General features: G+C 49.6%; 1 protein-coding gene across 2 annotated transcripts in view; it reads left to right on the top strand.

Moving 5' to 3' along the window:
* The window catches only part of DOCK1 (dedicator of cytokinesis 1), a 495194-nt gene that overhangs the window by 86985 nt on the left and 389804 nt on the right, over positions 1-18405 (top strand). The window contains exons 12-16 of one of the 2 annotated variants that reach the window (XM_045809510.2): positions 2100-2179; positions 7844-7969; positions 12431-12555; positions 13709-13807; positions 14740-14812. In XM_045809510.2, coding sequence (XP_045665466.2) covers positions 2100-2179; positions 7844-7969; positions 12431-12555; positions 13709-13807; positions 14740-14812 — 503 coding nt within the window. Of the gene's footprint in view, positions 1-2036; positions 2180-7843; positions 7970-12430; positions 12556-13708; positions 13808-14739; positions 14813-18405 lie in introns of both variants that reach the window. The other variant, XM_045809509.2, reaches the window with a different exon arrangement.

The following is an 18405-nucleotide window of genomic DNA, read 5'->3' as shown; positions in this document are numbered from 1 at the left end:
GGATCCCCTCACTCAGCCCCCGGCTTGAGAACCACTTGTTCAGGATGGGATTAGAGTGGTTTTCTTTGCAGGCAGGTGATCTAGTCAGATAGCATCCTAAAGCACGGCTCAGTGGAAAATTTTGTAATCTTCCCAACATGAGAATAACAGAAAACCCTGCATTAACCAGCTTGAAATGGGTATCTCACCACATCCAACTGGAGGTACAGGTTTTCTGTGGCTTCATTCTGTTAGAGTTGCCCTTCTGTCCAATATGGTAACCTTCTGGCCAGTATGGTAACCACGAGCTACATGTGGCTCTTTAAATTAATGAAGATTAAATAAAATTAGATTCCTAGTTCCTCAGTTACACTAGTCCCATTTAAAGTGTTCAGTACCACAGGTGTGGTGGCTACCATATTTGTCAGTGCGGATCTAGAACATTCCCATTGTTGCCCAACATCCTGTTGGATAGAGCTGTCTTGGAGTCACACTCAGTGAAGATAGTTACAAAGGGAGCATAGAATCTGAAAGTTTCCTCAGTAAACAAGTGAAACATCATCTTTGAACATGGGCAGATATTGAGGTAATAAATAAAATACACCCATATAAAATGATAATATTAAGTGGCTTCTTTTGCCCATGAGAAATAATGTAGCCCAGTGCTGTTTTGAATGCTGTTTTATATATTAGACCTCAGAGTTTCTTGATGCCCTAATGTACCACTGAGTTGAAATTACCTGTTGCCTGCTAGTATCTTCTGGGAAAAGTCAAGAAAAAATAAACAACTGTGGGTTATTGTTTGAAAAGTTAGGGGGGTTATTAGTTTTAGATCCACTAGTCTAAGTTTCACTGGGACATGTTAGCAGCCGCCTGAGATAGTGTATTGCTGCCATCTTTTTCTGTCTTATAGCAAAACACCCATTTTAAGAAATATTATTACATGTTCAACTCTTACTGTAATTTGTGACTCCTTGCTCCATTAAAAGAAGACTAATATACAGATTAATATTTCCAGTGTTTGAAACAAAAGAGCAGCATGATTTTAATAGCAAAATAAGCAATGAAACCAGTTCTTTGGGAAATGCCATGCTAATGAAACTGTTTTTTGCTCCATTAAAACTGATTTATTATATCACAGGATAAGTTTTAGGGAAGGAAACACAGAGTACATCTTTTTCTTTCTGTCTTTTTTAACTTGGTGAAGTAAATTAAAACAGTCCTCAGCTCTCTTGAGTAATGTGGGCTCACGTGATGAATAGCACTTGTCCTTGGTTCTGGAAATGATTTTAAACATTATGTACTTGACGTACATTTTCTTGCTCATTGCATATTGTGCTTTGCTGTGCTACGTGGCATTTCTCTTTGCACATGTTGCCTGTTTGTACTTATCTCTTGGTCCTAGTGTAGCTTCTATGAAAAACTCATGGTCCATGGGACCCCCAAGTGTTGATGGTTTACATTCATAATTGGGTCACAGTTTCACCTTCAGACATGGTAGTTATGTTCTTCAGAGACTGTGCCATTCTGCTTACACTTAATTATCTGAGGCCACATTGGGTGCACAGTCTGATGGAGGAGAGTGGTCACCACCCAAGTTCCCCAAGCAATTAAGTTGTAGGGATCTTTTTTTGGTCTTAATTTTGCTTTTCCCTTCGCACCACCTGCCCCTTGACCTATGCATGGTCAGGAATTATTGAAATTGAAGAAATGGACGTAAACATTCCTTGTGATTAAATGCTGTCCAACCACATTATTTTCAGTTAAGGGCCCTTTTTCATTATCTGGTATAGATGGAGTGGAGGCTTGGTGCTTGTTTATTTCCTGGGGATAGGGTCGACCTCGTTTGCTTTACTTCTCTTGTGTGGTTCAGCATTTTCCTGATCAATGCTCTTCCCTGTCTCTCTTGTCACCTATCCTGTCCTTTGTCGTGCGTTGACTCATGATGACTCTCTCGCATTCGGTGACGATGATCTCTTGTGTTCCCTTGTTACCGTGACCTCTGGGTCTCTGTGCCCCTTTGTCTCCTGTGGTCTTGGTCGTCCCGTGCCCTCCAGGCTCGCGTTGGACGACGCCATTCGACACAAGCCGCTGAACATGTCATCCCGTTTTTCACCCAGGGTGGCAGGGGAGAATGACTTCCTTCAGACTGTTATAAACAAAGTCATTGCTGCCAAAGAAGTCAACCACAAGGGCCAGGGTATGTATTCTATTGTTTTATTGCTACAAATGTTCACTTATTACATGAACTTGGGATGCTATGTGGTTTGCCTTTTAGTTTGATGATGGTGGTGATGGTGATTAGGTTGGTGATGATAATGGTGGTGATGGTGATGATAGTGTTGATGGTGATGATGGTGGTGGTGATGATAATGTTGGTGATGAGCATGGTGATGATGGTGATGATAAGGATGAAGATGGTGATGGGGATGACGAGAATGAGGATGATGGTGATGATGGCGATGGTGCTGATGGTGATGGTCATGTGGGCAGTGTTGGATCATGATCCAAGTGTACAATGTGTGTACAGTGTATGAAGGTTTTCTTGCTGATCTCCCTTGTAAGCATTGCTGAGAGCCACCCCCCTGGTTGAGTGGGGGAAGGCTGAATGGGACGTGGGACACAATGAAATGTTTGCAAAGAGCCCGGAGTTGATGAGACCTGGAAGCAAGTCATTTATTTGCCTTCTTGAGTCTTCTCCAGCCCTCCCCTCTCCTCCTAGCCATTTTCAAAAGAACTTGAAGGGTTTTACCAGAGAATACAGTCACTGTCCACCGGCTGTTACTTCATCTTTGCTGCTCAAAGAAATGTGGAGACACTTGACACAGCCCAGCCCCGCATGCGCCCCTGATTCTTCTGTGCCTGTGTCGCAAGCTCAGTCCCAGCACATGGTTTCCTGGGGCTTCCCTTCCTCCCCCCGAGGCTGTGGCTTCGTTTTGGAGACGGATCTCTCTTCAGTTTTGTAATGGAAGGGATTTTTCCTCCTGACTCCACGTCTTGCACTCATCATTTTTAATCCCACGCTGACAGGTTTCCCAGCAGCTGACCTTCTGTTGGCAGAAGCAATGAATCAGTCACCCTGGGCTGGTGACAGTTGGCACTTGGGCTGGCCAGGACCGCTGCCAGAAAACAGCTGTTTATGGAGGCCTGGCCTCCAGCTTGAGGGGAGTCACCTTCAGAACTTCTCCTATCTAAGGCTGCTCTTAGCACCAGTGGGAGAACCCACTCTTCAGTCCTTGGATAGATGCAAACTTATAAATTCAGTAGAGCTTAAGTGGATAGACCTCTTTCATTGTCTAGTTACCTTATGTCACTAGCCTTTTAAGAAACAATTCTCTTGACTCATTTCCCACTGTTATAAAGGAGAGTATGAATTGAGTTCGAAGAATGTTCTGGAGGAGTGAGAAGCCTTTGGCTTTCTTTGGTGTGAACCACTCAGTCCCCTCCCTGGCAAACAACAACAAAACAAAAACCCCAACTAAAGCATTAATGAACCCTAACCTCTGTCTACAGAGCAGTTAAAGCTGACAGGACCCGCCTTCTCATCAATTACCAGCTCTCTGATTTGCACTTTAATTGAAAACCACAGGGAGATCCAATTAAAGCTGTGTTGATTGGAGACGCCCTCAGACTGGGAGCACCAGTCCCCAGACTCCCAGGCTCCCGCTGGATTGAAGTTTCTCTTGCAGAGCCATCAGATTTTGAGAAACTTCCATCACAGAGTCACACAGCAGCAGTGGAGATGGGTGTCAGGCCAGCAGGAGGACCCACAGCCTGCCTCTTGTCAGGCTCACTGGTGTTGGGCTGCAAATCTGTCACCAGAGCTGATACCGGGTGCCCTAATTCCTTGAAGTCCAGGAGGAGGAGTGTTTTTGTTCACAGTGAGAACTGAGAGACAAGAACATTGTTTTTTCGAGGGGACCACAGGTGCCTTCCTGAACTGAAGTGCCCCTGGGCAGTGTTGCTGTTTTTTGTCCTTGAAGCTAAAGTGAACGTTTCTCTGGGGCTCACTGGTAAGCCTGCTTCAGTGCATTCCAGGGAGACCCGAGAGAGAGGTGCGAGGCGTGTGGGTTGGCCCCATGAAGCTCCGTGTTGACTTCGGTGGTGACCCTGGCTCCCCCTGATGATGTCTGCATGCCCATCAAGCCGCGGGGAGGAGTGCGGGGCGGTGGGAGGAACCAGCAGGCCCGCAGTTTTCACAGAGAACCAGGAGTTTCTCACGCTTATCTGTTCTGAGCTCCTCTCTAGGCTTTGGCCCATTTTAGGTTGACGTCCACATGTTTATTTGTCACAACTGACATTTTTTATGTTTAGCCCAAATTATTCTGAACCCTGAACCCAGAGGTGCTGGGTGTTTAATGTGGACAGCGAGTCCTCAGACACCCCCGGACATCTGTTCCTATTGTTTGACATGGAATGTATGCTAATCTTTTTTGTTTTTAGCTACTCTGGTTAAGCAAAAGTCAACCTAAAATGCACTTTTTCTTTGAAAATTGGGCTCATTTTCTCCTTTGAGGAAAGTGTTTTAAACCCAATATAATCAGGAGAGCTTAATCTCCGTGTTTAAGTCGTGTCATAACAAATTGAATTGTGTCATTAAGTTACTCGTTTATGAACTAGGATCGTCGAGCAAGCTGGCATTTGTGAGAAAGAAAAGGTGTTTGAAAGGCGGCAGGAGTTTCGAATGGTGTTATTAACATTTCTCTGCCTCTGACCGCTGTAAACGATCACCTCACCGTGTCCTGCAGGTCCTTGAAAAATGTCCTTGAGTCACATTCGTCCTGGGGACATTCATTCCTTTGGCAGGTTTTGGGACCTGAGTGAGATTTGAGAGCCCGTCGGCGGCACCCCGGTGTCCCCGGTACAGATCGTGTGCGTCCGCGTCACCTGCCGTGATACGGGCTGGGTTTAGCTCCCACTTGCCTTTCTTTGCCAGGGCCTTGTTGCAGGGCACATTGTTTTTTTTTTTTTTTTTTAAAGATTTTATTTATTTCAGAGAGAGACATACAGAGATAACTTGTGCATGAGAGAGCACGAGTAGGGAGGAGAGGGAGAAGCAGGCTCCCCACTGAGCAGGGAGCCTGACAGTGGGGCTCGATCCCAGGACCCTGAGATCATGACCTGAGCCACCCAGGCGCCCCTACAGTGCACATTCTGAGCAATGATACACGGGCCCCTGTTTAGTGTTACCTCCTGACACCTTTTTAGGGACCTCTTTTTATTGGTTATGCTTTTCTCTTCCTTCTTCAGTTCTCCCTCTTATGATTTGGAGTTTTAGATCTTGAAAGAGAAAGGAAAAGATATAAAAGGAAAGAAAAGGAGAATATCACGCGTAAAACAGTCTACCTTAGATAATACATCTGTTTGTGTTTATTGACTCTTTCTCGACTCCCAGTTTCTCAATGGTGTAGCTATGCCCACTCCCTCTGACCTTCATTTTCTGTTCCTTCTTTGTCCTTCTCCCATCAGCTTTGCCCCACACCCCCCGGCTTTCCTGGGGTGCACTCGCTGAGGTCTGCGGTAACACCCTGTGCCACAGACACTGGCCTGGTGCCCTATTCTCTGGGCTGCATTTTGTGCCAGTGACCCCACTGTGCCACCCCTCTGGGCTTTCCGTTTTTCTCTGGCCTCTGATGTCCTGTGTGAGCTTTCATTTCGGGAATTCAGTGCATAGTTCAGGGTCCTCTTCGTTCTCTCCTTTCTTGTGCTTTCACTGTTCAGGACATGGCCAGGATGCAGGGTTTTCTGGCTCAGGGAGTAGTATCCCCGGCACCTGCTGTTGGCGGTGCCCACACCCGGCCCCGTCTCTGTGAGCCACCCCTCCTTCCTCATGTTCTGGTTCAACCTCCACACAGGTCACTCCACCCCTACCTCCAGTGGTATTGCCTGGGTTTGTGCGGTGGCTTCTCTGCTGGGATCCTCACTTGGCTGTGAACTCCCCTCCCCTCCCACCTGCTCAGTCCCACACGATCCCCAGAGTACTGTCCAGTGAGATGCTGGTACTTGCTTGTCTTTCCAGCCTCCCCACTCCTTCAGATGGAGCGGTTCCCACCATGGCTGATTGAGCCCTGCAGGCTTGGGACCCTGCTGCCCTTCCAAGCCTCCTTTCATGCCTCTCCCTCTACGGCTGGGGACATCCAGCACCCGGGTGGGCACAGGTCTGCATGCCCCTTGCTTAGTGTTGACTCACCTTCCAATCTCTTGTGATGTCCCTTCGTCAGGAAAGTCTCTGTGACCCCCAGGATCATAGTCTTGGGGATACACTCTCCAGGTGCCCTGAACTTTCCCTCAGAAAGCTGTTGTTAGTTGCATATTTCACTGAGACCATGGCTTTAATGTTTGACTTGTGGGACAGAAGCTACGTCCCTGGTGGGGATATGATGAGTGTTTGCTCCGTGACTGCAGTGCCCAGTGTGTGTTGGGCATACAGTAGGTGCTTATTAGACACTTTTGAATAGATCAGAGGGACTGATGGCAGGAGGAAAAAATGTCATCAGTGACTATGGGCTTTCAGAGGGCTTTGCAGAGGACAGATGTTTCCAGGACAGCTGATAGGAGACAGGAAGCTTGAGGAAAAGGGTGTGAAGTTTGGGATTTCGTCAAGCAGAGCAGCTCTGGGCAGGAGCAGCCTCAGGTGACACTCCTTGTGTGGGACCATCAGGGGTCTCCCAGTTCTGCTTGGAATGCACGTTTGTGGACAGGGTCTGCAGCTTTCCTGTTGGCCTTCTACTAAAGGCAGTGTGCTGAGCTAAGCAGTGATGAGTGGTCCCTGCTCCCTGGAAACATGCATCCTAGGGGAGGAATGGCTGGACAGACAGAAGATTAAAACACACACACTGGTAGTGTTAGTGAGAGCAAATGCCTCTGTATTCTGATGGGCATGTGGGGTCCTGCAGGGCTGAGTGACCAGGTAACAAGCAGGCCAGGCCCCCAAGGTCCCAGGGACGGAGACCCGGATGTGTCAGCTGACAGTGACAACCTTCCTTCCCACCTGGGAGAAAGGCCCTGTCTTTGAGAATGGCTGAGAGCCTTGCAACTGATTTGTCTCCTGCTTTTGATTTTGTTCAAGTGCCTGCTGTATTCCCTTTTATTTTTACTTCCTGTTTGCTTGCTGCACAGGAGTATTTTACACAAAATGCTACTCTCCATCCTCTTTGTAGAGGGAGAGGATGGCATACACCCTCAGCTCATAGCTGCTAGCAAGTTCACCATGTTCTCTCCACGGCAGCCCTTCATCTTGCTCAGAGGATTTCAGAGTCTTCACTTGCCCTCCTTGGAGGGAAGAGCCAAGTGGTAGCAGAGCATTTGTTCGTCCTTTGCTGTGACGTCACGAAACAGAGGGACCAGGCTGCCTTGGCTGTGCAGGGCTGGCTAGCTGGTGGCTCGCAGCCCAGTGCTGGGCTGTCTACCTTCTGGAAAGCATATGAAACTTCCTGGGTTAGAGAAGCTGTGAATTTACCTCCTGAGCCTTCCTGTGCTGTCATCCTTCTGGGGAGAACGGAAAAGGAGAGGTCCCTCAATCACTGCTGGAAACATGCTTCTTCCTGATTTATCTTCGGTGCCAGTGGGAGGAGTCCTTGGTTCTGGGCAGGTCCCGTGCACAGCTGCTGCTCACGTGCATTCGCCAGGGCGAGAGGCCCCCCAGGGTAGGGTTTGTCCCCCACGAGTCAGACACAGGAGGTCCCCCTGTGCCAGCTACCTTTCCTTGGCCCCTCTCTTTCCCTTTCTCATACACCCACGTTTTCTCCTTAGGTGTTGACTTGTGAACTAACAGTTGCTCCTTCGTTGAGATTGGTTTCCTGAAATAATCTTTGAGAAAAACGTATAAGATAAAACATGACTCATGTATCCATTGTTTTTCTAGGTTTGTGGGTAACATTAAAATTACTTCCTGGAGATATCCATCAGATTAGAAAAGAATTTCCTCACTTAGTGGACAGGACCACCGCGGTGGCTCGGAAAACGGGGTTTCCGGAGATAATCATGCCTGGTAAGAACCGATTGCTTCTGCCCTCTGAGTGTGGTATGGATGTGGCCAGCGTTCGGGGAGCTTGTATAGCTGGCCCCAAAGCGCAGTGTGGGGACAGTGACCGGAAGGAGCTCTGGCAAGCAGAGGTTGAGCTTGTGGGAGGTGATGTGTCAACCCCCCGGGGTGGCTATGGATCATTCCGGCAGGCAGGAGCTGTGGCCAGAGTGAGAGCTGACTACCTAGGTTCAGGCTGCGGGGAGGTGGCTTCTCTTGGTTGTAATAACCTGCTGGTGGGAATGACGTCTGGCACTATTGGTATAAGGACAAGCAAGGGAATCAAGCATTTCCAGAAACCCAGCCCTGAGAGCTCGAGGTGGGTTTCTGCCACCAGCTGGAGTGAACGTCATCATTATTGTAAGCAGAGCCCTTTACTGTCCGTATTCCACTGTCCACCCTTAATCCAGAAGCCTTGCAGTTTGTCTGTACCCCACATCATCTAGTGAAAAGGAAGAACAGGAGTTCGACATTCCACTGTCCCTGGCTGCACAGACTGCGTGTACCGGGTTGGGTAACACATAAAATGTAGTAAAGGGCAGTGGAGTATGGGGCCCGTATGGGACCCTTTCAAGGGCTGGGTGGTTGGTTCACTCTAGGATGAAGGTAGCTCTTTTATGATGGTAACATAGGTTCACAGCGAAGGTCCTGTAACAGCTTTGGAATCATCCAGAACGTGTTCAAAGTTAAGGGGGCACAGTTTAGGTAAATGGACCCTACTACGTTCCAGGCTTTGGAAAATGGCCCTCAGGGTCGATTGTGGGTTAAATGTCTCTTCACCACCGTGGTCCCCAGCCTCAAACCCCAGCCTTCAGCCCTGGAAGTGAGAACGCAGGACCTGGGGTCCGGCTTGTGCTTGGAATTGCGCCACAGTGCAATCCGACCTCGCTCAGATGTGCTCTGCTGCTCTGAAGAAGGAGAGGAATGATAATTCCCACCTGCAGGGCGGGTTGGAGTTGGGATGCCGTAGGGGATAAACTCACAGAAAACACAAGGCCAGCTCAAGCGGCCGAACCCTGAGGCTGTTCATCAGCTCCGCACCTGAGCCACAGATTCAGCCCGGGCACTGGCTCTGCTTCTGCCTACAAGCTCTGCTGGCTGCTCTCCTGTGCATATTGACTTTGTCCTCTGTGTAAGGGCCCTGATGGCTACCCGTGTCCTGAACAAGATGGTATGATTTTGACCCAGTGCTGCCCAGCAAGGAGCCTGAGCATCTCCCAGACTGGCCTGCTCAGGCCTGCGCCCTGCAGCCCCCAGACGGTGATGGGCTGGGTGGTGGAATGTGCACATTAGCCATCTAGACATCAGCTCCTCCCAATGGCAAGGGCTGCATGTGGGAGACGTGGATTCCTGACGCATGTTTGCGTAGACATCTGATCAAAACAAGGAAGGAGGGGCAGCACGTGAATGTTTACACCTGGTTCCTGCTCAGTTCATATTTCTCACTATCGCTCAGTCCCGGTAATGGATTTTAAGCTTATTAAACCAATAATGGAATTCCATATTAAGATTAATCTCATATTTACATAATACTTTCAGTTTCCCAATAACGATCATATTAATAATCTGATTTGATCCTCACGAGATCTTGGGCAAGCCCGTTAATATTTATCCTTTATATCTGTGGGATACTTTTTGGTTTGCACATAATGCTTACATTAATAATTTGGCTTGATCTGTCTAAGGGTCTCGGAAGCCTACACATTGGTGTTGAACTAATTGCGATTGAAATTAAGCCACAGCCTAAAGTTACACAGCTAATGAGAAGTAGAAATGGGGCCAAACCACCCCACATTCAGAGATTCCCCATTGTGTCCTTTTACAGGGCCTTGCTGTACACTCGTAGGGAGAGATATCCACTCATTGTGCATGCTGTCAGGGTTATTGCTTTGTTTATTTTAGGGCAGGTGGGGACATGTTCTTTCTGCTACCTCTATCTTTCAGGGCTGTTGTGCGTCATTGTATATCTGACTGGTGAATCGATGTGAAAGACATCTCAGATCGTTTAGGTTGGATCATAGTGGCTCACCCATACAGGAAGAAAGCGTGACATCCGGCACGCTGTGAAACCGAGGGATACCTTCCATGGGTGGGAGTCAAGTCTGTGTGCAGCAAATTAATTTGGAGCTCTTAGGGGATGTATTGCTTGCATGTGGACTCGAGATGAAATTTACAGATTAGGATGACATTGGGCTTTCATCTTGGGTGGTCTAGGATGGCTTCATGTTTGGAGGGAGACCCAGAAAACTTCTAGCTTGTGCTGGTTATATTTCCCTTTGTAATTGATTATCTTAAAAAGTAAGTCTGGACCTCTGAAATAATCTCCTAATAGATTTCTGGGGAAGCCATATAGCTGACTGTTGTTCCAGTTGGTTCTGTGTGCTGAGTTGGGAGTCGGGGTTCCTGTAGTGTGGGATTTTAGCTGGAGTGAGTCACCATGTTCTCTATGGCCGTGGAATCATTGGACAGGTCCTGGGTGCTGCATTGTACCCTCAGGGGAGAGAGAGAGGGAGAGAGAGAAAGAGAGACAGCCACAGCCTGGGGTGTTTTCACTCCGACCCCTGGCCTTTAGCTTGGTAGGACCTGTGCACTCTCCCATCTTGTCCTACCTTACGGAGATGCTTTTTACAGAGATGTGCATCTCCCTTCACAGTGGGAGAGTCTCCTCTTCCCCCGTGTTGCCGGCTCTGCTGCCTTTCTGTGAGCCACTGGAAATCCTGCAGGTTTTCTGAAGAATCCTGGTGGGGAACAGAGTTTTCTTCTGATCTGGGAAGGTGGCTGGAGGCTTGCATAAGGCAGAGGGAGTGTTCTCTTCGAGTCCACCCTCGTCTGCTTCTAGTTCCTTCCTCCCCAGTTTGAGAGCCCTGGAGCCCTGCAGGCCTCTGCTGAGGGCACTCTTGTGAGTGTGCCTCTGAGGGGTTCATCTGCTGTAAATAGGGTCTCCCTTCTGGGATGTCCCCGAGTATGGATGACTAGACCAGTAGGAGAGTGAGACCGTGGGGTTCACCACCTCCCTGCCCCCAGTGTGTGATGGCTGTCTGGCTGATGAGGCCTTTATGAAGCTCTTGAAGCCCTTTTTAGTTATGGCTTTTGTGCTTTGATAGAATGTGCAGACTGAGGGATCATACAGACTATCCTGCCTTATCAGTGAGGCTGTTCAGCTGTGGGTGGCGTGGGAGGTTAGGTGACTTGTCTGCTGTCACACAGGGATTGGTGGCACGTGTTGACCTGGCAGCTTTACCTCCTGCCTCTGGCCCTGGGCTCCATCACTCTTAGCTTCTCGCATGGTCAATATTACTGACTACAGCCGCTGTTCCTCTCCCCGCAGCGACTGTGGCTGTGGGAGCAACCCACTGGGATTATTATAATAATGACTTTTAAATGAAAGCTTCATTTAATAGTTGGATACATTAAAAGCCAGAACAGAGCAGAAAGAAAGGAAGAGAGAAAGAAAGAAAGAGGACTTGTTCTTGGCCCATAGTGGGCCATTCGCTGCTCTTGATGGACCCGTTCCTCACATCCCCTGTGGGAGAGCACGTGGGTCAGTGTGGGAGGTGACCAGACAGACAGCGGAGGAGCAGTCACTGGGTAGTGATGCTTCCTGTAAATCATGCTGCTAATGAAGCTTGCTAAGTTTTCCCAGTTGGACCATTACCAGGGGCCTCCTAGGCTCTCAGTAGGAAGAAGTGCCTTGAGTTTATTTGTTGTGTATGGGTTTTGTTTTTGTTTTCGCACAATTTATGGCCCATCTCACTTTAAAATGCACATGTCTGTTTTGTTCTGCTCTGAACAGAACAGAACAAGTCTGTTCTGATCCTGACAGCTGCTGCCCACGAGGAGGAGAGAAGGTCCATGCAGAAGGCTTCTCTCTTGACCCACTCCCAGTCCCTGATCCCAGACATCAACTCAGAACCTTGGCTTATGGTTCTAATTCTCGATCAGCTTTTTGTTCAAGTCCTTAGAAAAATGCCGAGGAAGGCAGTACTGCCATACGTCACCCGAGGTGTGCCATTGATGGTGTGATGTTCTTTGGCTACCCAGATGCCGAGAACACAGCCAGTGGTCCACCGTGAGATAGTGATGGGAGTCACTATGGGCCATGGACACTGGAGAGGGGATGGCCACTGCACACCCATCGGCAGCATTCGAGTCGCCGTGGCATGAGCTGCCCACCGAGGTGAAGGACCATGCAGATAATTAAGGGCCTTGAGGTTTTTCTTCCTTCTTGTGATCTCACGATGATGATGCTGAAAACTGCTTTTGTCATGCCTTTAAATGCTGAGACCGTTTTCTAGGAAATATTTTGTAATCATCTATACAGTATTTATAATCCTCTGCTAGGATTGGTAGCAATTTCGACAGTGTTGCAGAATTCCCCATTACATTATGAATAATGGTTTGGTTTTAAAGGTATAATTTTTCCCCCAGGTGATGTTCGAAATGACATCTACGTAACATTAGTTCAAGGAGATTTTGATAAAGGAAGCAAAACCACAGCAAAGAATGTGGAGGTTACAGTGTCTGTTTACGACGAAGATGGAAAACGACTGGAGGTATTCATTGTTACAAAGCTTAATCTGCGGCATTGGAACTTTATTTTCTAAGTGTTTTCTTGGCTGCTGCAGAATAGGACAAGACGTAGTGGAGGCTCCCTGATCCCATTTCTGGGGATGAGAGTTTACTCTTTCCTCCTTTCTCTAGGTCGCTGTAAAGGACTGACGTGCACGGGGCCCTGGCCGCCGCGGGCCTCGGGAGCGCTGTGGTCCTGACCCCTCCGTTTCCCGGCCCTATCATGGGGCCTCACTTGCCAACATAGAGCCAAGTCTCAGAGGTCTAGTGGTCATGCTAGAAGTTCAGAGACCATTATTATCATTGTCTGAGAGATGGGGAAACTGAGGCCCTGGGAAGTTTCATACAGGGTCAGAGAGTTAGTCGGGTGGGGAACTGGGGTTTGAATCTGGGCCTCTGACGTCATGCTCTCCTGGGTGGTGGTGGTTACCACGGTGGCCTGCAGGACTCGGCATGCTGGGCTGTGCTAGGGGACGGTGGCCTCCTCTGAAGACTGGAGGCCACGCCAGAGCAGGTGCCTCTGCCAGCCAGAACTCTGGACTGTGGGGTGGGGGGCTGGGCTCCCCTGGGCCCACATGTCTGAGAGCAATGCCCCGTGTGTGCACCTGAGGCTCAGCTGTGCTCGGAGGTGGGGGTGGCATCCTTTCCCTGGGGTGGCCCATGTCCATTGTGATTGCCGGGTGGTGCTGCCCTTGCCACTTGGGCTGTGCCGGCATCACTTCCACTGGAGCCGAGTGGTCAGTGTTTACGGCTGGTGGAACGGGAAGGAGTGTTGTCACTTCCTTCTTAGCCTATAGCTCTTCATTCTGGACCTACTGAGTGAATCAGGCGACTTCCTGTGGATCTTAACGTTAAGGCTGTTAGGGGTGACGGTACAAAGGATGGAGGACAGTAGCATCCCTATACTGATAACCATCAAGATGCTTAAATGTCTGCGAGCAAGATTGTGTGCTGGCCTCGCTGCTCCAGATGGATCTGTTCTTCCATTGCTGGGAGCATATTCCATTTGTGATGGGGTTTATTGGCATTCCTGTAGTGCTCTGCTTAGCTCATCTAATGGGGGCGGGAGGTGGGGAGATGGATGCAGTGTCAAGCTCTATGAGGTCTGATGTGAACTCTTTATGCCTTCTTTTAAAGCATGTGATTTTCCCGGGTGCTGGTGATGAAGCGATTTCAGAGTACAAGTCTGTGATTTACTACCAAGTAAAACAGCCACGTTGGTTTGAGACCGTCAAGGTATCATTTACATGGTCATTTTATCCCACGGGGTTGATTATGAAATGCTCATTTGTATCCCAAGGAAGTCCCCAGCTCCCACCCAAGCCGGGGCTGCTGGCCAGCGGGCACCCTGAGCAGGCAGAAGAGCTCTCCCTACAAAGTCGTTCAAGGTTGCTAAGGAACCATGCCGGCATTTCTTGGAATACATTTACTCTCATCTCCTTTTGGACATAAAAATAGGACTTTCATGGAGACAAATGACAGAGTCCTTTAAAGATAGCTATTATCTTTCTCTTCCTGGGTCTGTTATATGTGTGGCATGCTGTCTTTACCCCAAATGGGAAAAAATAGAGGTGACAATATATGGAGGACGTCGCTGGGGAGACGGGTCCCCATCCCTGGTGTGACACTCTGCTCTCCTGACGCGGCTCGCTGATGTCAGCACGGCAGCCCACTGTGGCACACCCCAGCCCCCGTGCCGAGGGCTTGAATATGGGGAAACCCAGCCTGGGGTTGGCCTTAGATGGCAGATGGTAGATAGGTGAATTTGGGACAGTCTTCGCTTAAAGGCAGCTTGCATGGGGTCTTTCTTCTTCAACTCCATGTCACAACAGGAAAGCTTTCTTCCTGCTGCCCGAAGACAGGCCCCTGCAGCTGTTGAGGGACCGTGGACACCTCCAATAAAGGCTACTAGGAAAATGGCAATTTGTAAAAATAGACACTTAACAGTGAGGATGTGAACATTTATGAACACTTCTGCTGTCTTGCAGAATCGGTTTGGCGTCCCTTGCAATGTTGTTTAAATTTTCCAAAAGCATTTTGCCTTTGGGAAAGTCCTGTAGTGGTGAGGCATACAGTAATTTCATCCCTGCAGGGAGGAAACGTGTACAGTTGCACAGTATGTGAGAAGATACGGTACAGGTGCTGAACCTTCTTTTTCAATTGCACAGGTGGCCATTCCCATTGAGGATGTCAACCGCAGTCACCTTCGGTTTACCTTCCGCCACAGGTCGTCACAGGACTGTGAGTAATCCCTTGATTTTAGCCCGTGTTGTTTGCAAGGAAAAACTGGGGGAAAGCTCTGTAGGCTGTACTTGTCACTTGTTCTGGATTGTTCTAGAACTAGGTGATCCTAACACGATGTGGTCTTAATCCCTTAGCTCATTTCCATGTTGACCTCTTCCTGGAAAATGTTATTGACTCTTCTTCATTGTGCTGATTATTGGAGATCTTAATTTTCTTCTTGAAATTTTCCTGCTGCTATTTCCTGGTCTTCCTGTTTCCTCTCTTCCGTGTGACGTGTAACACTGTTCCATCCATCTGAACAGTCACTGAGATACAAGTAGCTTTCAGAAATTGGCTCTTAATGCTGTTTGCGTTGGGTTGGCAAGCTTGAGACCTGTTTCGTGTTCGTGGGCAGCCCCCGTGTCTGGCTTCAGGCTAAGCTTCTCTGCTAGCAGATGTTGGTGTCGCGCTGACTGATGCCGAGAAGCCGGGAGGGAAGCTGGGGTTCGGATTCTTGTCCTTCCAAAAAAGTTCTTTATCGATGACGAGAGTTTGTCTTGTCATGTTCATTATTGTCCGCTCAGGACGTAGCCCTGTGCTAGACACTAAGACAGCACGACGGGCAGCTAGATCTCTCTTTTGTGGTCTGTACTTATAGTGCAGTGAGCTAAGATTTGGGAAAATAAAGCAAGTAAGATTGGCTGCGCTGTGTGTGCTGATGCTTTGAGGGCAAGGGTGGTCTGGGGGGCCGTGTTTGTCATGGACAGCCCTGTGGCAGCCACTTGGGTGGGGGTCCTCTGCCCTGGCTCATGGCCTCATAGAGGATAAGAATGGAGGATAAGAATGCCCGGGGGTGTTGACCAAGCAGGATGGAGGCTGCTGAGCCTGTGGCACGATGCCTGGCATGGGGTAGGGGCTCCTTAGACGCCACTGCTGTGTGGTCATGTGTCTGACCTTTGTACTGTTTCTGTAAGGGGGCATGCCTGACCTGGGCCCTTTCCGAGGTGTGGGACCCACAGAGGTAGGGGGTGCAGGAGAATGAGTACACATGCAAAGGCTAGAAGCTGGGGGAATGTAGACCCCATGGTGGGGCCAGCGAGGAGCTGCGACCCCGCCGTGTTCAGAAGCTCTGGGGAGGCGTGTTCATGCGGTCCACAGGGCTGGTGTGTGGACAGCACTCATATCAGCCCCAAGACGCACAGGGGGTGGGGTGAGGCCGCTGAGGCGGTTGAACCAAGGGATCTAGACAGCACGGGGTCCGTCGTGGTGAGCCGGTGTGGGGGGCGGGGCAGGGGGATCTGCAGCATCATTCCACCTCCCGCCCGGTCCCGGTGTGTCAGCAGTGCAGGGCCCTAGCTAACGAGGGCTTGGGGTTCAGGAAGAGTGGGAGAAGCGGGGTCGCGAGGGCTGGGCAGCGTGGGAAGCAGTGCCCAACCGCTGCAGACTTGCCTGTCAGCCAGAGCTAGCCCCCCAGGCGGCGGGCCGGGGTCTGCTGGTTTTGCGTGACACTCCTCAACGGCCAGAACTTGGGGTCTGAACAACGACTCATGAATGTTCGCTAACATTCGTGTGCTCTTACTGTGCTCCTGGTACGAGCATTTTGACTGTGCCATTTGGATCCATCGTCAGTCACAACAACTCTTGTGCTGTCACTGTGGTCCTCGCTCTGCACATTCTGGTCGAGGAAACTGAGGCTCACAGACCCCACCTCTGTCCCCCAAAGTCACCCAGGTAGTCACTGGGAGGGCTTGGGGCAAACCTGGTCTGTGTGCTGGAGTGTCCCACCCGCACACTTCGGGGGCGTGGTGAGGCCACTTCCATCCTCTCATCTTAGTTTAGCTCCTGCTTTCTACACCTCACAGAGAAGTTTCTCCTCTTTCCAAACTTCAGTTTGAGTTGAGCTGTGAGGTCAGCCTGGGAGGATCGTAGAGCAGTAGGCAGAGGTGTGGGGTGAATGGAGTGGGGTGCGTGGATGGGGGACACTCCCGCAGGTCTTCCCTCAGCCGAAGCATGCAGGGAGCGGTGGGCCGGGCAGCCTGCCTGAGTGGAACGGCCGGGGGGTGGGACTGGGCCGCAGGGAAGAAGGTGGGAGCACTGGACGGCAAGGACGGAGTTCTAGAATCCACAGAAGACTTGTCTTAAAGGCACACTCACCCTTTACAACGAGCTTGTTCTCTCTGGTTAATAAATTACATTAGGGCAGAGGGATATCTTCTGTAGCATTTTAATTTTAAAAATCCTTGTTTTTCTAGTCAGTTTTAAGTACTCATTATAGACTAGATGCTGTCACCCGACACGCCACCACACATTTGCATAATTAATAAGGCTCCCAGGCCGTGGCTCGTGCGGTGTTGGAACCGTGTTGAGCATCAAGAGTGTGAGGCTGACGCAGTCCTGAGCCATCCGCTGCGTGAGCGACAGCAACCACTGGGGCCTCGTAAGCCTCCCTGAGCGCAGACACGCGGGGTCAGGAAGAAGTGAGGCCGCATTGCCCGTCCCCCCCTGCCCCGCGCAGTGAGCTGCTTTTCCCCTAAAGGGAGGTGAGCACAGGAACAAATGATGGGATTTCTCAGGCTGGGATCCATCCCTGGGGATGGGAAGTTTGGTGCTGATGTGACAGACATTCCAGCAACTGGTTAGGAATTCCAGAGGCATCCGCTCCTGTTTCACCCCAACTCCAGCAGCTGTGTGGCTCCGGGTCCAGCTGGCCAGGGGCTGAGTTTCCTGGGTCATAGGGGGCCTGGCTGGGTGGGGCAGCCCTGCCTCCTGTGCCCTTGGCATCCTGTAATGCTGCTAATGAGCACCTAATAAGTGCAGCCCGTGGCCTTGAGGTAAGGGGATAGGACGTTAATAAAACGTGCGCGATGCCATTTTGTGCTACTTAATGGTAGGATCAGGGGGAGCCGTGTGCTGACGGGGATGCTCACGTGTCCTTTTGAGCCACGGCTGCTTTCGTGGAGCCAGCTGTGTACTCTTTTCACATCAGCTCAAACTTAGAAGGATCTGGGCTTTCTCACCTGAACATTAGGGTAGTTTACGTTTTCTGATGCCCTTTTACAAAGTTATTTATTTTTTTTTGATTACTAGGGTACATATTTTTTTGCTTTCATCCCTGTCTTTATTTTGGTTGGTCAATCATTCTGTCATTTATCTAATTAGTTAGCGTTTATTGAGCACCTGCTGTGTGCCAGGTACTGATGGACACCAGGACTGCGGAGATTAACGAGGCTCGTTATCTTGTGCAGTTGTGGTGACTTGGGATAATTATTTTGAGCCCCTGACTCAGGGTGGGTGAATGTGCTCCTTCCTCTGTTGACCTCTGTCTTTTCATCTCTCTCTCTATTTTTTTTTTTTTTTTAAGATTTTATTATTTGAGAGAGAGAGAGAGAGTTGGGGAGGGGCGGAGAGAGATTGAGAAGCAGACGCTGTGCTGAGAGCGGAGCCTGACACGGGGCTCGATCCCAGGACCCTGGGATCATAACCTGATCCGAAGGCAGAGGCTCAACTGACTGAGCCACCCAGGTGCTCCTCTCTTTTCATCTCAAAAAGAGAACTCAGGATATATAATTTAAAGATTATAGCTCTGAAACTCAGTGTTTCCATGCTGTCCT

This window comes from Ursus americanus, chromosome 6, assembly GCF_024610735.1.
Source record: "Ursus americanus isolate L20-20 chromosome 6, mUrsAme1.1.p, whole genome shotgun sequence".
Lineage (NCBI taxonomy): Eukaryota > Metazoa > Chordata > Mammalia > Carnivora > Ursidae > Ursus > Ursus americanus.
Note: the sequence above shows the minus strand (reverse complement) of the source record. Positions and strands in the feature narration are given on the sequence as shown.